This window comes from Symphalangus syndactylus, chromosome 2 (genome assembly GCF_028878055.3).
Source record: "Symphalangus syndactylus isolate Jambi chromosome 2, NHGRI_mSymSyn1-v2.1_pri, whole genome shotgun sequence".
NCBI lineage: Eukaryota > Metazoa > Chordata > Mammalia > Primates > Hylobatidae > Symphalangus > Symphalangus syndactylus.
Genome location: NC_072424.2, coordinates 67686824 through 67705173, shown reverse-complemented (window position 1 = coordinate 67705173; position 18350 = coordinate 67686824). Strand labels below are relative to the sequence as shown.

General features: G+C 44.8%; 1 protein-coding gene and 2 pseudogenes across 6 annotated transcripts in view; all 3 read right to left on the bottom strand.

The window, feature by feature from the left end:
• Window positions 1–554: 554 nt before the first annotated feature.
• On the bottom strand, window positions 555–2659 carry LOC129462909 (COP9 signalosome complex subunit 1-like; annotated as a pseudogene).
• A 9810-nt stretch (window positions 2660–12469) lies between these two features.
• On the bottom strand, window positions 12470–12831 carry LOC129462900 (large ribosomal subunit protein eL22-like; annotated as a pseudogene).
• A 2090-nt stretch (window positions 12832–14921) lies between these two features.
• The window catches only part of CASP8AP2 (caspase 8 associated protein 2), a 49257-nt gene continuing 45828 nt past the window's right edge, over window positions 14922–18350 (bottom strand). For 5 of the 6 annotated variants that reach the window (XM_055258924.2, XM_055258926.2, XM_055258925.2 and 2 more), the window contains 2 exons: window positions 17927–17979; window positions 14922–15552 (listed from right to left, as the gene is read on the bottom strand). In XM_055258924.2, coding sequence (XP_055114899.2) covers window positions 15549–15552; window positions 17927–17979 — 57 coding nt within the window. In that variant the 3' untranslated portion in view covers window positions 14922–15548. The remainder of the gene's footprint in view (window positions 15553–17926; window positions 17980–18350) is intronic. The other variant, XM_063619420.1, reaches the window with a different exon arrangement.

Here is an 18350-nt window from a genome sequence, read left to right as displayed (position 1 = left end):
TGGGAGGCTGAGGTGGGAGGATCGCTTGAGCCCAGGAGGTGGAGGCTGCAGTGAGCCCAGATCGCGACGCTGCACTCTAACCTGGGCAACAGAATAAGATTCCGTCTCGAAAAAAAGAAAAAAGAAAAAAAGAATAAACCTCCCTCTCCTCTCTCCCTCCTCCTCTTCTTATTCTGCCTCTTCCTCTTCCTCCTCTTCCCCCCTTCCTCTCCCCTCCCCTCCCCCTCTCCCTCCTTCTCTTCCTCCTCCTTGGAATATGAGAGTTCCAAGAGGTGGTGCCTCCTAGGCGCTGCACAGCCTGCTCCCCAGGTACAGACACTCACGGGGTCAAGCCCTACAGGCCCCGCCTTCCAGGATGGCTAGCAGCCGCCTGCCTCCCAGGCCCCAGCACAGGGCACACGGGTTGCGAGGGCACACGGCGTGCGAGGGCACACAGCCAGGCCCTCCGCTGGGCCGCGGGTGGCACGGAGCTGCCTCGAGGTGAACAGGTCCGTTGGGGCGGGAGGGTGTGCAGACGTCCTGGAGGCTGAGGGCCACCCCTCAGAAGCTGGTGTTCATTGGGACTGGCTGTTGGCAGGAGTCGCTCCCCGGGCTCCCTTCTCCGGAAGGGATTTCACGTGGATCTGGTTGCGCAGCACAGCTACCCTCAGCATCCGGCCTTTGGCGCGGTGCTGAAGCTCCCCGCCGATCCGCAGAGACTTCTCGAAGGTGGTGCTTGCGCTGATCCACATCCCGGGCGTCCAGGATCTTGCTGTGTGAGTCCACGCGGGCGCGATCAGCCCTTCCTGGACTTGCTGCGTCAGCTCACCCTCTCGGGCTGCCACCGTGGCGCTGAGAGCACGGCCACCCTGTGCGTATTGAGGGCGCAGTTGCGAATCTGGGCGTACAGGGTCCTGACGGTGGGGCGGTGGGGGAGTGGAGGTGGGGGAGGTACACATGTCCGAGAGCAGGTTGTCCTACATCTCCTCCTTTTTTTTTTTTTTTTTTTTGTGGAGACAGAGTCTCTCTTTGTCTCCCAGGCTGGAGTGCAGCGGCGCGATCTCGGCTCACTGCAAACTCTGCCTCCCAGGCTCAGGCAATTCTCTTCCCTCAGCCTCCCGAGTAGCTGAGATTACAGGCGGGCACCACCAGGCCCGGCTAATTTTTGTGTTTTTTAGTAGAGACGGGATTTCGCCATGTTGACCCAACTGGTCACAAACTCCTGGCCTCAAGCATAAAGGTGGCCACATCGTCCAGCATCTTCAGACACGAGGCACGCTTGGACTCGTGGAATTAGAAGACGATGTCTCCAACCTGCGGCTCCAGCTCCAAGAACAACTTGAAGGAGCTGCTGGAGATGAGGTGGCGCTGCAGCTTCTGTCGGTCGAAGGTGGCCAAGGCGCACAGGCACCCACAGACGGCCAAGTTGCTGGGGGACAGCAGCTCGGGGACGTCACAGTGATCAAATGAAGCCAGCAGGAAGCATTTGGCACCCTGCTTGTACTTCCTCACGGCAGCTCGGCCAAGCCTCCAGCGCATTGGAGCTGAGTGAGGACCGCCTGCGCCTGGCTGGCTGCCCCTCTGTCCTCGCTGCTCGGCCATCTCCAGGGTGGACTCGGCCTTGCTGACGCGGCTCAGCACGTAAGGCCAATTTTGCAAGTAGACGCTGACCTTGAAGACGTTGAGGACATGTTGATGGCGTGCTTGGCGCTGCCGCAGTAGTCTCAGGCTGTGAGTGACACTTGAGGGCATTGCTGAATCATCGTGGCCGCGCCCGGTGCGCTCCTTGGTGGAGTTGCGCTTGTAGTTCTTCAGGTCTGCGTCCGGCTTCTCCAGCTTCAGCAGGGCCTCTTTTTGAGCGGCCTCCACCCAGGCCGTGTCCAGGGGCGGGGGCTCCACGCCACTCTCGGGGATGGGGTCAGGTGAGTTCCGCAGATTCCTAGTGGCCTCCGAGAGCTTCCGGTGGACCTCTTCGTATAGGTCCACGTTAAAGATTCTCTGCAGGAAGGAGAGCGCCATATTCAGGGCCTCCACCTGCAGCAAGGGGCAGTAGTCAGCCAGCAATAAACTGTAGCCGCTCGGTGCACATCAGGCCGCTGCAACTGGCAACGCACTGCTCCAGTTCCAGGGTGGCGTCCACCACGTAGTTGACGTCTGGTGCATTCTGCAGGTCCTCTGGGGGGTCCTTGTCGACTTGCATGGGCTCCACTGCCGCCTCCTTAGAGCAGCGTATAGGAGACAGGCTGGCGCTCAAGATTAAGTTCCTGGCCATGCCAGGCAGGAGGAGGTCACACCTACAGCAAATTTTAGTGTGTGTGTGTGTGTGTGTGTGTGGTCTGTGTGTTTTGTTTTTCTTTTAATGAGGTGGAGTCTTCCTCTGTCGCTCAGGCTGGGGTGCAGTGGCTCCATCTCGGCTCACTGCAACCTCTGCCTCCCTGGTTCAAGCAATTCTCCTGCCTCAGCCTCCTAAGTAGCTGGGATTACAAGCATGCACTACCATGTCCGGCTAATTTTTGTATTTTTAGTAGAGACAGGGTTTCACCATGTTGGCCAGGCTGCTCTCGAACTCCTGGCCTCAAGTTATCTGCCCTCCTCAGCCTCCCAAAATGCTGGGATTACAGGTATGAGCCATCGCGCCCAGCCCCTACTGCAAATTAAACACCTGAACCGGCAGCGGCATCTTGCACCAGCCCCGCCACAGCATGCCGTCCATTTCTGGGCCAATATTCTATTATTGGTAGTAGTAGTAGTAGTATTTTAAAGATGGGGTCTTGCTCTGTTGCCCAAGCTGGACTCCAACTCCTGGGCTCAAGTGATCCTCTTTCTTCAGCCTCCTGAGTAGCTGGTACTACAGGTGTGTGTCACCATTCTTGTAGCAATATTCTATTAGGTCAAAACATATGGCTCAAGAAAATATTTTTCTTTTTAAATAGAGAATCTGGAAGCCAGTAGTAGCCTTAGAAACCTAGGTCTGATTTTTGTCGAGAAAGAATGAGAATTCCAGAGAGGTCAAACGACTTGCCCAATGCCGATAGACCAGGTCTCCAAACTCTCAGTGTGCAGCATCTTTCACTAGTCATATCTCAAGCACATAATCTTCTTGCCATCTTAGAGGTGTTGACCACAAAGGCATCACTAGAACCCAATGAGGGTTTCAGATCACAGCTCTGAGGCACATTTCTAAGCCTGCTCTTTTCCATATAAAATGTAGAAGTGCATAAAATTACTGATAGTTCATCGTTATAATCTGCCTATTCCATTTTTGGTCATTTAGTTTTTAAAAAAGGATGATAATAAAAGGTAGACAGGTGACATTAAACTTCCACTAGCCTGGCACATCAGCCCGAAGTACAAATTATCTGTCAGAATTAATTAGAGGTAAAAACATATGATGTATTAATAACTGTATTTGTATAGTATTAGGTAAAAAGTCACCTGAAAAGTAATGATAATACATTGAATGCATTTTATCAGAGTCAGAATATTAAACATTGATAAGCAAAGGATGCATGTGTAATCTCTTAAACGTTGATAAGTAAAGGATGCATGTGTAATCTCTCAGAAAACAATAAAGAGAGGTAAAATTGAATTAAAAATAATCAACCTAAAAGAAATTAAAGAAGAGGAGAGGAAATAACACAGAGGAGATAGGACATAATAGAGGAAAGAGTTGGATGGAAGATTTAAATTCCCCCACAAAAAAACAATACTTCATCCTTAGGGCAATTGCAGAGATTAGTGCCTCTATTAAAGTCTTGAAAGGGGCCAAACACAGTGGCCCTTTTCAAGGGGCCAGCACTTTGGAAGGATGAGTCGGGTGGATCACTCCAGGCCAGGAGTTCCAGACGAGCTTGGGCAACATGGTGAAACCCCATCTCTACTAAAAATACAAAACGTAGCCGCGTATGGTGGCGCATGCCTGTAATCCCAACTACTTGGGTGGCTGAGACACGAAAACTGCTTGAACTGGGGAAGCAGAGGTTTCAGTGAGCCAGGGTCATGCCGTTGCACTTCAGCCTGCGGCCTGGGCAACAGAGTGAGACCCTGTCTCAAAAAAGACACTAAATGTGCTGCATGGTACTACCTATCTCATCCTTTGTACAGAAAAAGAATAATAGATCTTAGAAAATTATCACCTTAATCATGCACTGACTCCAATTGCAGTTACTGCCCCAGATGTGGTATCTTTAATGGAAGAAATCGAATTAGTCTTGTTACACAGTATGCAGCCATTCACATGGCAAATGCTTTTTCTCTATATCAATTTGCAAATATTAACAGAAGTCATGTGCCTTAAAAAGAGAACCAAGTAGGCCGGGTGCCGTGGCTCACGCCTGTAATCCCAGCACTTTGGGAGGCCAAGGCGGGTGGATCACGAGGTCAGGAGATGGAGACCATCCTAGCTAACATGGTGAAACCCCATCTTGGCCAGGCGCGGTGGCTCACGCTTGTAATCCCAGCACTTTGGGAGGCCAAGGCGGGCGGATCACAAGGTCAGTAGATCGAGACCACGGTGAAACCCTGTCTGTACTAAAAAATACAAAAAAAAAGTAGCCGGCCGGGCGCGGTGGCTCACGCCTGTAATCCCAGCACTTTGGGAGGCCGAGGCGGGCGGATCACGAGGTCAGGAGATCGAGACCATCCTGGCTAACATGGTGAAACCCCGTCTCCACTAAAAAATACAAAAAATTAGCCAGGCGAGGTGGCGGTCGCCTGTAGTCCCAGCTACGTGGAAGGCTGAGGCAGGAGAATGGCGTGAACCCCAGGGGACGGAGCCTGCAGTGAGCCGAGATCGCGCCACTGCACTCCAGCCTGGGTGAAAGAGCAAGACTCCGTCTCAAAAAAAAAAAAAAAAAAAAAAAGTAGCCAGGCGTGGTGGCAGGCGCCTGTAGTCCCAGCTACTCGGGAGGCTGAGGCAGGAGAATGGTGTGAACGCGGGAGGCGGAGCTTGCAGTGAGCCGAGATCGCGCCACTGCACTCCAGCCTGGGGGACAGAGCAAGACTCCATCTCAAAAAAAAAAAAAAAAAAAAAAGAAAGAAAAAAGGCTGGGCGTCGTGGCTCACGCCTGTAATCCCAGCACTTTGGGAGGCCGAGGCGGGTGGATCACGAGGTTAGGAGATGGAGACCATCCTGGCAAACACAGTGAAACCCCGTCTCTACTAAAAAATACAAAAAATTAGCCGAGCATGGTGGCGGGTGCCTGTAGTCCCAGCTACTTGGGAGACTGAGACAGGAGAATGGCGAATGGCGTGCATCCGGGAGGCAGAGCTTGCAGTGAGCGGAGATCGCGCCACTGCACTCCAGCCTGGGCGACAGAGTGAGACTCCGTCTCAGAACAAAACAAAGTGAATGAGTCTGTATTAACATAAATTTCAAAAATATTCTTAGTGACTGGGCACAGTAACTCACATCTGTAATCCCACCCCAGCAATTTGGGAGTCCGAGGCGGGTGGATCACCTGAGATCAGGAGGTCGAGACCAGCCTGACCAACATGGTGAACCCCCGTCTCTACTAAAAATTAAAAAAAATTAGCCAGGGGTGGTGGCACATGCCTGTAATCCCAGCTACTTGGGAGGGTGAGGCAGGAGACTTAGCTTGAACCTGGGAGGTAGAGGTTGCAGTGAGCCCAGATCGCACACACTCCATCCTGGGCAACAAGAGCGATACTCCATTTGAAAAAAAAAAAAAAATCTGAGTGAATAAAGGACATCACAGAACAATACATACTTTGGAATACTCTCATAAATTTAAAACTCTCAATTCTGTATGTTGTTTATAGAAATATATATTTTTATGAAATATATATATGTACATATATATATTTTTTTTAATTCTAAGCTTCCGTGAGCTGAGCAGGCTGACATCTGAGAATGGCTATTTTCTTGATTTTTATAAGGCCCTGGAGTGTTAGAATGTATGCTGCCAACCTCCAACAATTTGCTTTTATCTGGCAGGGTCAACAATACATCTTTCACCATCTTGCCTGAGGGCTACATCAATTTTCCTGTTCTCTGCCATAATCTAGGCCACAGAGGTCTAGACGATCTTGATAACCCCCAGAATATCATACTGGGTCACTACATTGATAACATAATGCTGATTAGACCTGATGAGCAAGAGAAAAGTACTGTAGATATTTTAGTAAGAAGACAAATGCAGGCCACAGGGTAGAATACAAGCCCCACAAAAATTAAGGGACCTGCCACTTCAGCAAAGTTTCTAGAGATCCAGTCCTCCCCGAGTGAAAGTAGTTTCTATCCCTTGCACTACAACTACCACTACCACCAACACCATACAAAAAAAAGGTGCAATGCTTGATAAGCCTTTGTGAATTATGGAGGTCATTTGATATGCTACTCTGGTCCATTAAATGAATAACCTGTAAGGCTGTGAGCTTTTACTGGGAAACAGAGAAAGAAAAAGCTCTGCAGTAAGTTCAGGCTGCAGTGCAAGAGTGTGCAAAATCCCAGCAAATTCGATGAACTCAAAGAAACTTTAGCTAATAAATATGTGATATAGTTTGGCTGTGTCCCCACCCAAATCTCACCTTGTATTGTAATAATCCCCAGGTGTCAAGGGTGGGGTCATGTGGAGATAATTGAATCATGGGATGGTTTCCCCCATAGTGTTCTGGTGGTAGTGAATAAGTCACATGAGATCTAATGGTGTTGCAAATGGGAGTACCCCTGCACAAGCTCTCTTGCCTGCCACCATGATTGTGAGGCCTCCCCAGTCATGTGGAACTGTGAGTCCACTAAACCTCTTTTTCTTTATAAATTACCCAGTCTTGGATATATCTTTATCAGCAGCATGAGAACTGACTGATACAATATGTCACATGGAGGCTCTAGCAAGCCTTAATAAAAGAATCACAGTGCAGAGCTTCAGCATTCTGGAGCATAGCTATGCCCTGTTAGAGACTGAATGCCTGACCATGGTACATCAAGTGACCAGGTGACCTGAGATATCCAGAATGAACTGGGCATTATCTGACCCATGCCACCATAAGGTTGGGCACACACAGCAGTAATACGTCAGTAAGTGTAAATGTTATATGAAACATCAGGCTGAAGCAGGTCTGGAAGGTGTATTAGTTGCATAAGCAGATTCCTCTGATACCCAATACTGTACCTGCTTCTTTTCTCACTCAGTCAACACCTAGAGCCTCATATGAAGTTCCTTATGACCAGTTAACTGAGGGGGAGAAAAAATATTTGGGCCTATTTTCCAGATGTTTCTGACTGATGTGCTAGCAAAGGCCAGAAATAGACTGCTGCAATGTTACAATGCCAACCAGGAGATAATGATGAAGGGAAATTCTCCTGGGGGATAGAACTTTGAGCAGCATATATGATTGTCTTCTTCAACTGGAGTGGGAAAGGGCCAGACATAGGATGTACATTCAAAGGAAGTGGTTAAAGGTTTGCCTGGATGGTTTAAGACTTGGAAAAACCAAAATGTGACAACGTCTAAGAAAAAAGTATCGTGAAGGGACTTCTAGGATTAGAGACAAAATGTGAAGATATTTGTGTTTTATGTCAGTGTTCACCAAAGACACCTACTGTAGAAGAGAATCTCAATAATGAACAAAATAATACATTCTGGGGATGTCGGTCTGTGTCTTTCCCTTGCAAATCCAGTGCTTGCTCAATGGACCCATATACAAAATCACCATGGTGGTGAGAAAGAAGACTATGGGCTCAGCGACATGGATTTCCACTCACCAAAGCTGACCTGGGTGCCTCCATTGTGGAAGGCTTAACATGTCAAGAAGAAAGTCAAAGTTAAGTCCCAATATGGACTAGCCAACTACCTACTAAAAGGTCTCTTACATCAGACTGACCCTATCCGTGAAGGGGAATGTAATTTGTTCTCACTGGGAGAGACGTATTCTCCAAGTATGGATTTACCTCCCTGACCTTAATGCTTTTGTCAGCACCACCAAGCACAGCCCAATGGAATACTTATTCACCATTATGGCATTGTACACATTTTCTGTTCAAGAAACAGATTTCACAGGAGAAGAAACTCAGCAATGGGCTTATGCTCACGTTTTTCACTGATCTTATCATGTAACTTTTCAAGAATTTAAAAAGAGGGAACACGGCCGGGCGCGGTGGCTCACGCTTGTAATCCCAGCACTTTGGGAGGCCGAGGCGGGCGGATCAGGAGGTCAGGAGATCGAGACCACGGTGAAACCCCGTCTCTACTAAAAATACAAAAAATTAGCCGGGCGTGGTGGCGGGCGCCTGTAGTCCCAGCTACTCGGAGAGGCTGAGGCAGGAGAATGGCGTGAACCCGGGAGGCGGAGCTTGCAGTGAGCCGAGATTGCGCCACTGCACTCCAGCCTGGGCGACAGAGCGAGACTCCGTCTCAAAAAAAAAAAAAAAAAAAGAAAAAAAAAAAAAAAGAGGGAACACATTCCAATTCACTGTACGGAGTCAGCATAATAACTTGGATACCAAAACCTTACAAGACATTAAGAAAGAAAAAAATGGGCCAGGCGCGGTGGCTCACGCCTGTAATCCCAGCACTTTGGGAGGCCAAGGCGGGTGGATCACGAGGTCATGAGTTCAAGACCAGCCTGGCCAAGATGGTGAAGCCCTGTCTCTACTAAAAAAATACAAAAATTAGCCGGGTGCAGTAGCAGGTGCCTGTAATCCCAGCTACTAAGGAGGCTGAGGCTGGAGAATCGCTTGAACCCAGGGGGCGGAGGTTGCAGCAGTGAGAGAGATTGTGCCACTGCACTCCAGCCTGGGCGACAGAGTGAGACTCCATCTTAAAAAAAAAAAGAAAAGAAAAGAAAGAAATGAAGAAATGTAAGCCAATTTCACACACACAAAAACAGAATATCCTAAACAAACAGTATAGTAAACTAAATCCAACAATATATTTAAAAAGGATATAATACATTACTTTAAAGTTGGGTTTATTATTGTGTTGAAAAGGAGTTTTAAGAAAAAATGAAATAAAAGTAAAGTTTATTCTGAAACTGCAAGGTTTAATTTTTTTAATGATTTAATTTACCACATTTAATAAAGGAGAAAATAAATAAAGGAGGTACTTTTTTTTTTTTTTTTTTTTTGAGATGGAATCTCACTCTGTCACCCAGGTTAGAGTGCAGTGGCACAATCTTGGCTCACTGCAACCTCTGCCTCCCAGGTTCAAGCGATTCTCCAGCCTCAGCCTCCCAAGGAGCTGGGATTACAGGTGTGCGCCACCACGCCCAGCTAATTTTTGTATTTTTAGTAGAGACAGGGTTTCACCATGTTGGTCAGGCTGGTCTCGAACTCCTGACCTCAAGTGATGCACCCACCTTGGCCTCCCAAAGTGCTGGGATTACAGGCGTAAGCCATGGTGCCCAGCCTAGAAAGAAACTTTTGTAAGCTGATAAACAGTATACATTTTTTTCTTTTTTTTTTTTCTAAGACAGGGTCTCACACTCTCTCCCAGGCTGGAGTGCACTGGCACAATCATGGCTCACTGGAGCCTTGACTTCCCAAGTCCAAGCAATCCTCCCATTTCAACCTCCTGAGTAGCTGGGACCACAAGAGTGTGCCACCACATGCCGGCGCCACCACCACATCTGGCTAATTTTTTTTTTTTTTTTTGTAGAGACAGATTCCCACTATGTTGCCCAGGCTGGTCTTGAACTCTTGGGTTCGAGTGATCATCCTGCCTTGGCCTCCCAAAGTGCTGGGATTACAGGCATGAGCCAGTGCACCCTGCCAAGCTTTGTGTTCTTGATGTAGAAGCTGGTAAAAAAGAAAAATTAAATAAATGAGTAAATGAAAGAAAGCAGGGGCCCAAATATGAACAGCTGTGTTCATAATACTCCACAGTAGCCTAAATGTGGAAACAACCCAAATGTCCACTGAATGGTTAAGTAAAAAATGGTAGGCTGGGCACAGTGGCTCACACCTGTAATCCCAACATTTTGGGAGGCTAGGAGGGGGATTGCTTGAGCTCAGGAGTTCAAGACCAGCCTGAGCAACACTGCAAAAACCTTGTCTCTACAAAATACACAAAGATGAGCTGGGTATGGTGGTGTGCACCTGCAGTCCCAGCTACTTGGGAGGCTGAGGTGAAAGGACCACTTGAACCCAAGAGGTCGAGGCTGCAGTGACCAGTGACTGCACCATTGCACTCTAGCCTGGGCAACAAAGTGAGACCTTGTCTCAAAAATAAATAAATAAATAAATAAATAAATAAATAATAAAATAAAATAGGCCAGACATGGTGGCTCATGCCTATAATCTCAGCACTTTGGGAGGCCAAGGTGGGTGGATCACTTGAGGCCAGGAGTTTGAGACCAGCCTGGCCACGTGGTGAAACACTGTCTCTACTAAAAATACAAAAAAAAGTCTGAGCGTGGTGGCTCATGCCTGTAGTCCCAGCATTTTGGGAGTCCGAGGTGGGAGGATCACCTGAGGTCCGGAGTTTGAGACCAGCCTGGCTAACATGGAGAAACCCTGTCTCTGCTAAAAATACAAAAAAATTAGCCAGGTATGGTGGTGGGTGCCTGTAATCCCAGCTACTTGGGAGGCTGAGGCAGGAGAATTGGTTGAACCTGGGAGGTGGAGTTTGCAGTGAGCCGAGATCACGCCATTGCACTCCAGCCTGGGCATCAAGAGCAAAAGTCTATCTCAAGCAATTCTCCTGCCTCAGCCTCCCAAGTAGCTGGGACTACAGGTGCCCGCCACCAAGCCCGGCTAATTTTTTGCTTTTGTATTTTTAGTAGAGACGGAGTTTCTCCATGTTAGCCAGGATGGTCTCAATCTCCTGACCTCGTGATCTGCTTCCCTCAGCCTCCCAAAGTGCTGGGATTACAGGCGTGAGTCACTGTGCCTGGCCAATGGCATTATTTCTAACAGTCCCGAACTAGAACACAAATGTCTATGACAGTAGGATAGATAAATTGTGGTTCAATTGAAATATATATAGTAGTGAGAAAGAATTCACTATTGCTATACTCAACACAGGCAAGAACCTCACATACTGCTTAATGAAATAAGCCAAATAGTATCTACAGTTATAATTCCATTTGAAAGTTCAAAGACAAGCAAAACTAATCTATGATAATATAAATCAGAAACAGTGTTCTGATAATATTTGTCCCTAGGGAGAAGGAAGGACTATTACTAGGAATGGGGGGCACTCTGGAGAGCTGATAATGTTCTAATTCTTGATCTGGGTGCTGTTACATAAGTGTTTACTTTGTGAAAACTATTTCTTTCATGCACTTTTCTATGTGAATGCCATACCTCAGTTTTAAGTTTGGCATTTTTATGTCTATACCTTCTTCCTAAAAAGGCAAGAACTGTAACACTTGAATACTTTCTTGATCTCCTCTACTCGCCATTATGTTGATACTGTCTAAAATTATAATTCTGGTTTATTGCTTTCTAAAAAAATCTTTCTCCCCCTATACACATCTTACCAAGGTATCTGAACACTGTTATCCCCATAGATTTTGTAGTATCTTCTGGACTTTTTGTTAAGTATTTTTTCCAAAATTTTTCAATGCGAAGCACTGTCAAATCTTTTTTTTTTTTTTTTTTTTTTTTTTTTTTTTTTTATCTCTTGAGACGGAGTCTTGCTCTGTCACCAGGGTGGAGTGCGGTGGCCCTATCTCGGCTCACTGCAACGTCTGCCTCCAGGGTTCAAGCGATTCTCCTGCCTCAGCCTCCCAAGTAGCTGGGATTACAGGCGTGCGCCACCATACCCAGCTAATTTTTGTATTTTTAGTAGAGACGGGGTTTCACCATGTCGGCCAGGATGGTCTTGATCTCTTTTTTTTTTTGAGACGGAGTCTCGCTCTGCCGCCCAGGCTGGAGTGCAGTGATGCGATCTCGGCTCACTGCAAGCTCCGCCTCCCGGGTTTACGCCATTCTCCGGCCTCAGCCTCCCGAGTAGCTGGGACTACAGGCACCTGCCACTGTGCCCAGCTAATTTTTTGTATTTTTAGTAGAGACGGGGTTTCACCGTGTTAGCCAGGATGGTCTCGATCTCCTGACTTCGTGATCCTCCCACCTCGGCCTCCCAAAGTGCTGGGATTACAGGCGTGAGCTACCACGCCAGGCCCGGTCTTGATCTCTTGACCTAGTGATCCGCCCACCTCAGCCTCCCAAAGAACTGGGATTACAGGTGTGAGCCACCCCACACGGCCCAGCAAATCTTTTTTCATTTTTTTAAAAAACTTTTCAGTAGCTTTAGAGGTACAAGTGGTTTTCAGTTACATGGATGAACTGCACAGTGCTGAAGTCTAGTATTTTAGTGCACCAGTCACCCAAGTCGCAAACATTGTATTCAAAATGTAGCTTTTCATCTCTTCCCCGTTCCACCTTCTGAGTCTCCAATCTCCATTATACCACTCTGTATGCCTTTGCATACCTATTTATAAGCGAGAACGTGGTATCTGGGTTTTTTTCCTCTGGTTCCCAAGTTTTATTCACAAACTCATACAAAATATTCCAGATAAATGAATTTTAATCCTCATCTTCCTCCTATTTGTCCTGGCTAATTTGGAAGTAATGTAATTCATAACTTTCTTCACTGTTAGCAACTACGTGCAACCAATCACACAGATTATTCTTCTTCAAAATTTTGTGAGATATTTCAAATACCTTTAGGAAAAAGTCACCTCAGAAGTCATGGTGATCTTGCTCTTGGTCCTCCACCTAGATTCCCAGCTTTTCCATTCACTTTGATCCCCTGTTGCAAAAGCTGCTCAAAATTAGCGGCATCCATGATTCCATCTTCTACAGTGGGTGCAATTAAGAGTAAACTTCAGAACCTGCTTTTTTTTTTTTCTGCCCTGCTTTGCCACAAGCTTTTTCATGACTGCCATGGTGGCAGTGGAAGCAGAAAGGGGTATCTGGGTTTTTTTGTGTTTGCTTTTTGATACGGAGTCTCCCTTTGTTGCCCAGGCTGGAGTGCAATGGCACAGTCTCGGCTCACTGCAACCTCCGCCTCCCAGGTTCAAGTAATTCTCCCTGCCTCAGCCACCTGAGTAGCTGGGATGACAGGCGCCCACCACCACACTCGGCTAATTTTTGTATTTTCAGTAGAGACAGCGTTTTGTCATGTTGGCCAGGCTGATCTCAAACTCCTGACCTCAGGTGATCTGCCCACCTCACCCTCCCAAATTGCTGGGATTACAGGTGTGAGCCACCACACCTGAATATTATCTGGTTTTCAGTTACTTCACTTAGAAGAACAGCCTCCAGTTCCATACAAGTTGCTGCAAAAGACATTATTTTATTCTTTTTGTGTGGCTGAGTAGCACTCCATGATATATGTATACCACATTCTCTTTATCCACTCATCAACTGATGGACACTTAGGTTTATTCTATGTCTTTGCAACTGTGAATTGTGCTGCAATAAACGTGTGTGTCTTTCTGATATGGTGACTTCTTTTCCTTTGGATAGGGATCTTAATCTTAATGTTTTTATTAAGTCAACACATTTGAATGACAATTTAGATAGACTAAAACTTTAAGTCCGGTACTTTAAATATGACATTATTTTCCTGCATCCAGTACTGCACTTGAGAAGACTGAAGTCAATCTTATTCTTGTACCTTTATACATTTACTCTAAAAGCTTTTAGATTTTTCTCGTTACCTTGATACTCCTCAATTTCAGTATGTCTCTCGTTTGGCACCCTATGGCCCTTTCAATCTCTATTTTTTTCCTCCTTCTAGGCCTCTTACCTGAATGTTGGCACACCTACTTCTGGCTTCCATCTTGCTTAAATCCGCTTTCATATTTCCTATTTTCCTATATTCTTTTTCTTGCTTCTTTCTGGGGTTTTCTCAGCCTGATTTTCCAACTAATTCATTCTGCACCTGTATCTATCCTTTTTTTTTTTTTTTTTTTTTGAGACAGTCTTGCTCTGTCACCCAGGCTGCAGCACAGTGGTGTGATCTTGGCTCACTGCAACTTCCACCTCCCGGGTTCAAGCAATTCTCTGCCTCAGCCTCCTGGGTAGCTAGGAATACAGGCACCTACCACCATGCGCTGCTAATTTTGGTATTTTCAGTAGACAGGGTTACACCATCTTGCAGGCTGGTCTTGAACTCCTGACCTCATGATCCACCTGCCTCGGCCTCCCAAAGTGCTAGGATTACAGGCATGAGCCACCATGCCTGGCCTCTACCCTTTTACTCCATTTATTATGTTATTTATTTTAAATGTTTCATTACTTCTTGTATCACGTTGCTAACATCTTTTAATGTTTATTAGTTTCATTTTAGATTCTGAAAGTCTTACGTAATCCAGTTTTCTTTTGAACTAGTAGTAGCTTTCGGTTATCATATCGTTTGTGAACTCACTTACCTGGTGGTATGAGATCTTCTGAGTGAGAGTATGCACTGGAGAAGGACTGATGGCCAACCCTCTAGTCGGTATTAAGGGTTCAAAGAGAGGGAAGGGGACAAACCCCATGTTGGAGAGCCCTAGCACTACAAAACCACGGCTATTTATTTCAATGTGTAATCCTTTAGGACAGGGCTTCTTCCTTTGGACCCCCTGAGAAAAATGGCAATGAGAAGAGGCACTTCCTAGAGTCTAGGGCCTAGATTATTAACTGAGAAGTTCTGTGAGTCTGAAGGCAGAAGGGTGAAGAAGTAATGCCCAAGCTAATCAATCCTTACACCTGTTTTCTCCAAAGCTTCACCCAAAAAGCTCTTGTGCTACTCTAATTTTATCTGTGAGGACACCTGCAGCAGAGATATGGTTCACCGTTCTGGTACTTGCTGTGAGAAGGCAGGCAACAGCAATCAGTTTTCTCAATCTACTCAGAGCCATTCAGCCAGCCACACCCCCACCAGGAACCACTTCAAAATTGCACCCTATGTCCCCTGGGACTTTTACCTCTTGATTTTTTAAATTATTACCTAAACACAATAAAAGTAAAAGAAACATTCGAATCAAAATACAACAAAACTTTACATGGTTTTATTATACATTACTGTTATTGAAAGCAAACTTTATACAAAAAATTTTATACAGATAAAAAAAATCCTTGGCTAGGCAAAGCCATTTATGTGTGCATACACAGAAACACACATACATACATATACACACAGTATTTTATATCATAATTATACATATTTATAAATACATTATTTAAATTATTTTACAATATACCAAAACAAGGAGAGGCAATTAGAAAAGCAAATAAAAAATGGATGAACACTTGAACTAAATAGTCACTAAGTTTAAAATGCTACAAAACTATTTTTTTAATCTAGAAAGTCATTTCTTTAAAATATCAAAACTAAGATTTCAATACATCACTGTTGCTTTCATTTTGGTAAGTTCTAACATGTTTAAAAATAAATATTTTGACCAAAAACAGATAAGCAAATCAGAATGATGACTAGAACAAGCTGAACATGCTGATGTGAAATTAGAGAGTCACTGAGTAATAACAAATGTAGATTATCATCTGGTAACCAAAAAGGTGATAAACCTCTCTCTAGTGCTCATTTAAAACATGAGGAATTTGAAGCTTCTGTGTAGTATGCAATATCAATTAAGAGTCCCAGGAATTCAGCAACTTATCTGTAATGTAAGAAAATGCTAAAGTTATTATTCTATTTTTCTGACAGGACTATCTCATAATGTGTTACCTTAAATAAGCTCCATTTAGACAATATTGGTGTTTAATAAACTAGCTTTCTTATCTTCCAATTGGTCTCAAAATTTAAAAAAAAAACCTAGCTTTTGCAATCAGTTTGGTAACTATCATTATACTTTGATACTGACAAAAATTTAATAGGACTACAGTACTTGTGGGGAAAACAAATCAGTTAAGAGACAAGCTACGAATGAAATAACCCACAGTATGTGCTATCCTGCAAGCAAAGAAATCTCAAATATCAAATTCATTAAATGGTTTTAGATTTTTGGCCAGATGCAGTAGCTTACGCCTGTAATCCGAGCACTTTGGGAGGCCAAGGCAGATGGATCGCTTGAGTCCAGGAGTTCGAGACCAGCCTGGGCAACACGGCGAAACCCCATCTCTGTTTAAAATAATTTACATTCTCTTCACAACAGAATGGAAATCATACTTTAATATAACATTAAGGTAAAAAAAAAACTTGATTTAATTTCTTAAAGGCAGCAAAAATCTTAAAAAGCACAGTTAATCTAATAATCAAGCCACTTTTGCCCAGAGCTTTTTTAAAAAAATTCTTTAGAATAAGCTTCTTCTCCAAATTCCCCATTATTCAAGCTTATATTCTGTTGTGTGTGTGTTTTGTTCAAGTGATTCTCCTGCCTCAGGCTCCCAAGTAGCTGGGATTACAGGCATGTTCTACCATGCCCAGCTAACCTTTGTAATTTTGGTAGAGATGAAGCATCGTCATGTTGGCTGGGCTGGTCTCGAACTCCTGAACTCAGGTGATCCGCCCACCTTAGCCTCTCAAAGTGCTCAGATTACAGGCATGAGCCACTGCATCGGGCAACATTCTGAATTATGTAAATAGAAATTTAACGTCATAATCACTTGAACCTGAGAGGCAGAGGTTGCAGTGAGCTGCGATCGTGCGGCTGCACTCCAGCCCGGGTGACAGAGTGAGACTCCGTCTCAAAACAAACAAACAAAAAAGAAATTTAACATCATAGTAAACTACTACACATATTTTGAAGATTTCACTAGCACTGTGCTCTATGTCCAAATCTAGTTTTTTTTTTTTTTCTCACTCTGTCTTTCAGGCTGGAGTGTAGTGGCGCAATCTTGGCTCACCGCAACCTCCACCTCCCAGGTTCAAGCGATTCTCATGCCTCAGTCTCCCAAGTAGCTGGGATTACAGACACGTGCCACCATGCCTGGCTAATTTTTGTATTTTTTTGTAGAGATGGGGTTTCACCATGTTGGCCAGGCTAGTATAGAACTCCTGGCCTCAAATGATCTGCCCACCTTGGCCTCCCAAAGTGCTGGGATTACATGCATGCCACTGTGCCTGACTCTGTATGTCCAAATATAGTTGCTGTTCAGATTTAATTCAAACTTCATTTAAAACTGCATGTTTTACATTCAAATAATTAGGACAGCAAATCAATTAAAAATATTGTGATACATTAAATATCTTTAAAATTTTGCTTACATAAAAATCCAAAATATTTAAGCAATTGGCGGAGATCTAACAGAAAAAACCTGCTGGTAATTTATTTACTTACTTAGGTTTTAGAGACTGGATCTCACTATATTGCCCAGGCTGGAGTGTACTGGTTATTCACAGGTGCAATCCTAGTACCCTAGCCTCAGATTTCTGGGCTCAAGTGATCCTCTTGCCTCAGCCTCTCGAGTAGCTGGGACTATAGGCGGGTACCACCACACCCAGCCTTCTGCTGATAATTTAAATATTATTGCCCTAATAAACCTGTATGTACAAGAACAACTTGTACGACAAGTACAAAAACAAAAACTGAAGAAACATGTCTGTGAACATTATTAACAATTTAATATGGTAAATCATGTCATCAATTGGGATGACAATAGACTATAAATGTTTTGTATTTTAATTAGCACTAATTAAAAATGTGAGAAATATTAAATTACCATCACTACACAGACTTCACTGCTTATGAACCACATACTGCTTTTCAAGAATGTTTGATGTATCTATAAAAACTTTATTATTAATCAAATGGATTTCCCCCCACCTTAGACTCATCAGCAATCAGAAGGTTGAGGAGAGATGCCATGCTGATCTGAACTGCAGCAGGCTTCACTCTGAGCACGTCCCTGTGGATGAGGTCACCTTAGATGCCTGCTCGAGCAACCATCCTCCAACCTGTGACTGAAGCAGGAACTCAACTGGATGTCTCTCACCCACTATTCACATCTTCAATGACTAACAGGCCATTAACTGCACAACTACAGCGTCAAACATTTATTTTACTAGTCTCCTGTAGTGTAACCATTAACTACCTGCATTTTGACTTTTCAAAGAGCTTCATTAGCTGCTGGAATCTTTCTGAGACCTGAAAATTTAAAAATGAGTGTTAATTATAAATACCTCAGTAATCTTTTTTCATCTTTGAAGAATACTTTCATAAGACAGCTAAAGACAGAGAAAGTCACCTTCAATAATAAAGAGATGAAGTAATGTTTAGAAAAATATCTTCATGGCCACGTGTGGTGGCTCATACCTGTAATCCCAGCACTTTGGGAGGCCGAGGCAGACGGATTACCTGAGGTCAGGAGTTCAAGACCAGCCTGACCAACATGGAGAAACCCCGTCTCTACTAAAAATACAAAATTAGCCAGGCGTGGTGGCGCATGCCTGTAATCCCAGCTACTCAGGAGGCTGAGGCAGGAGAATCACTTGAACTCGGGAGGCGGAGGTTGCAGT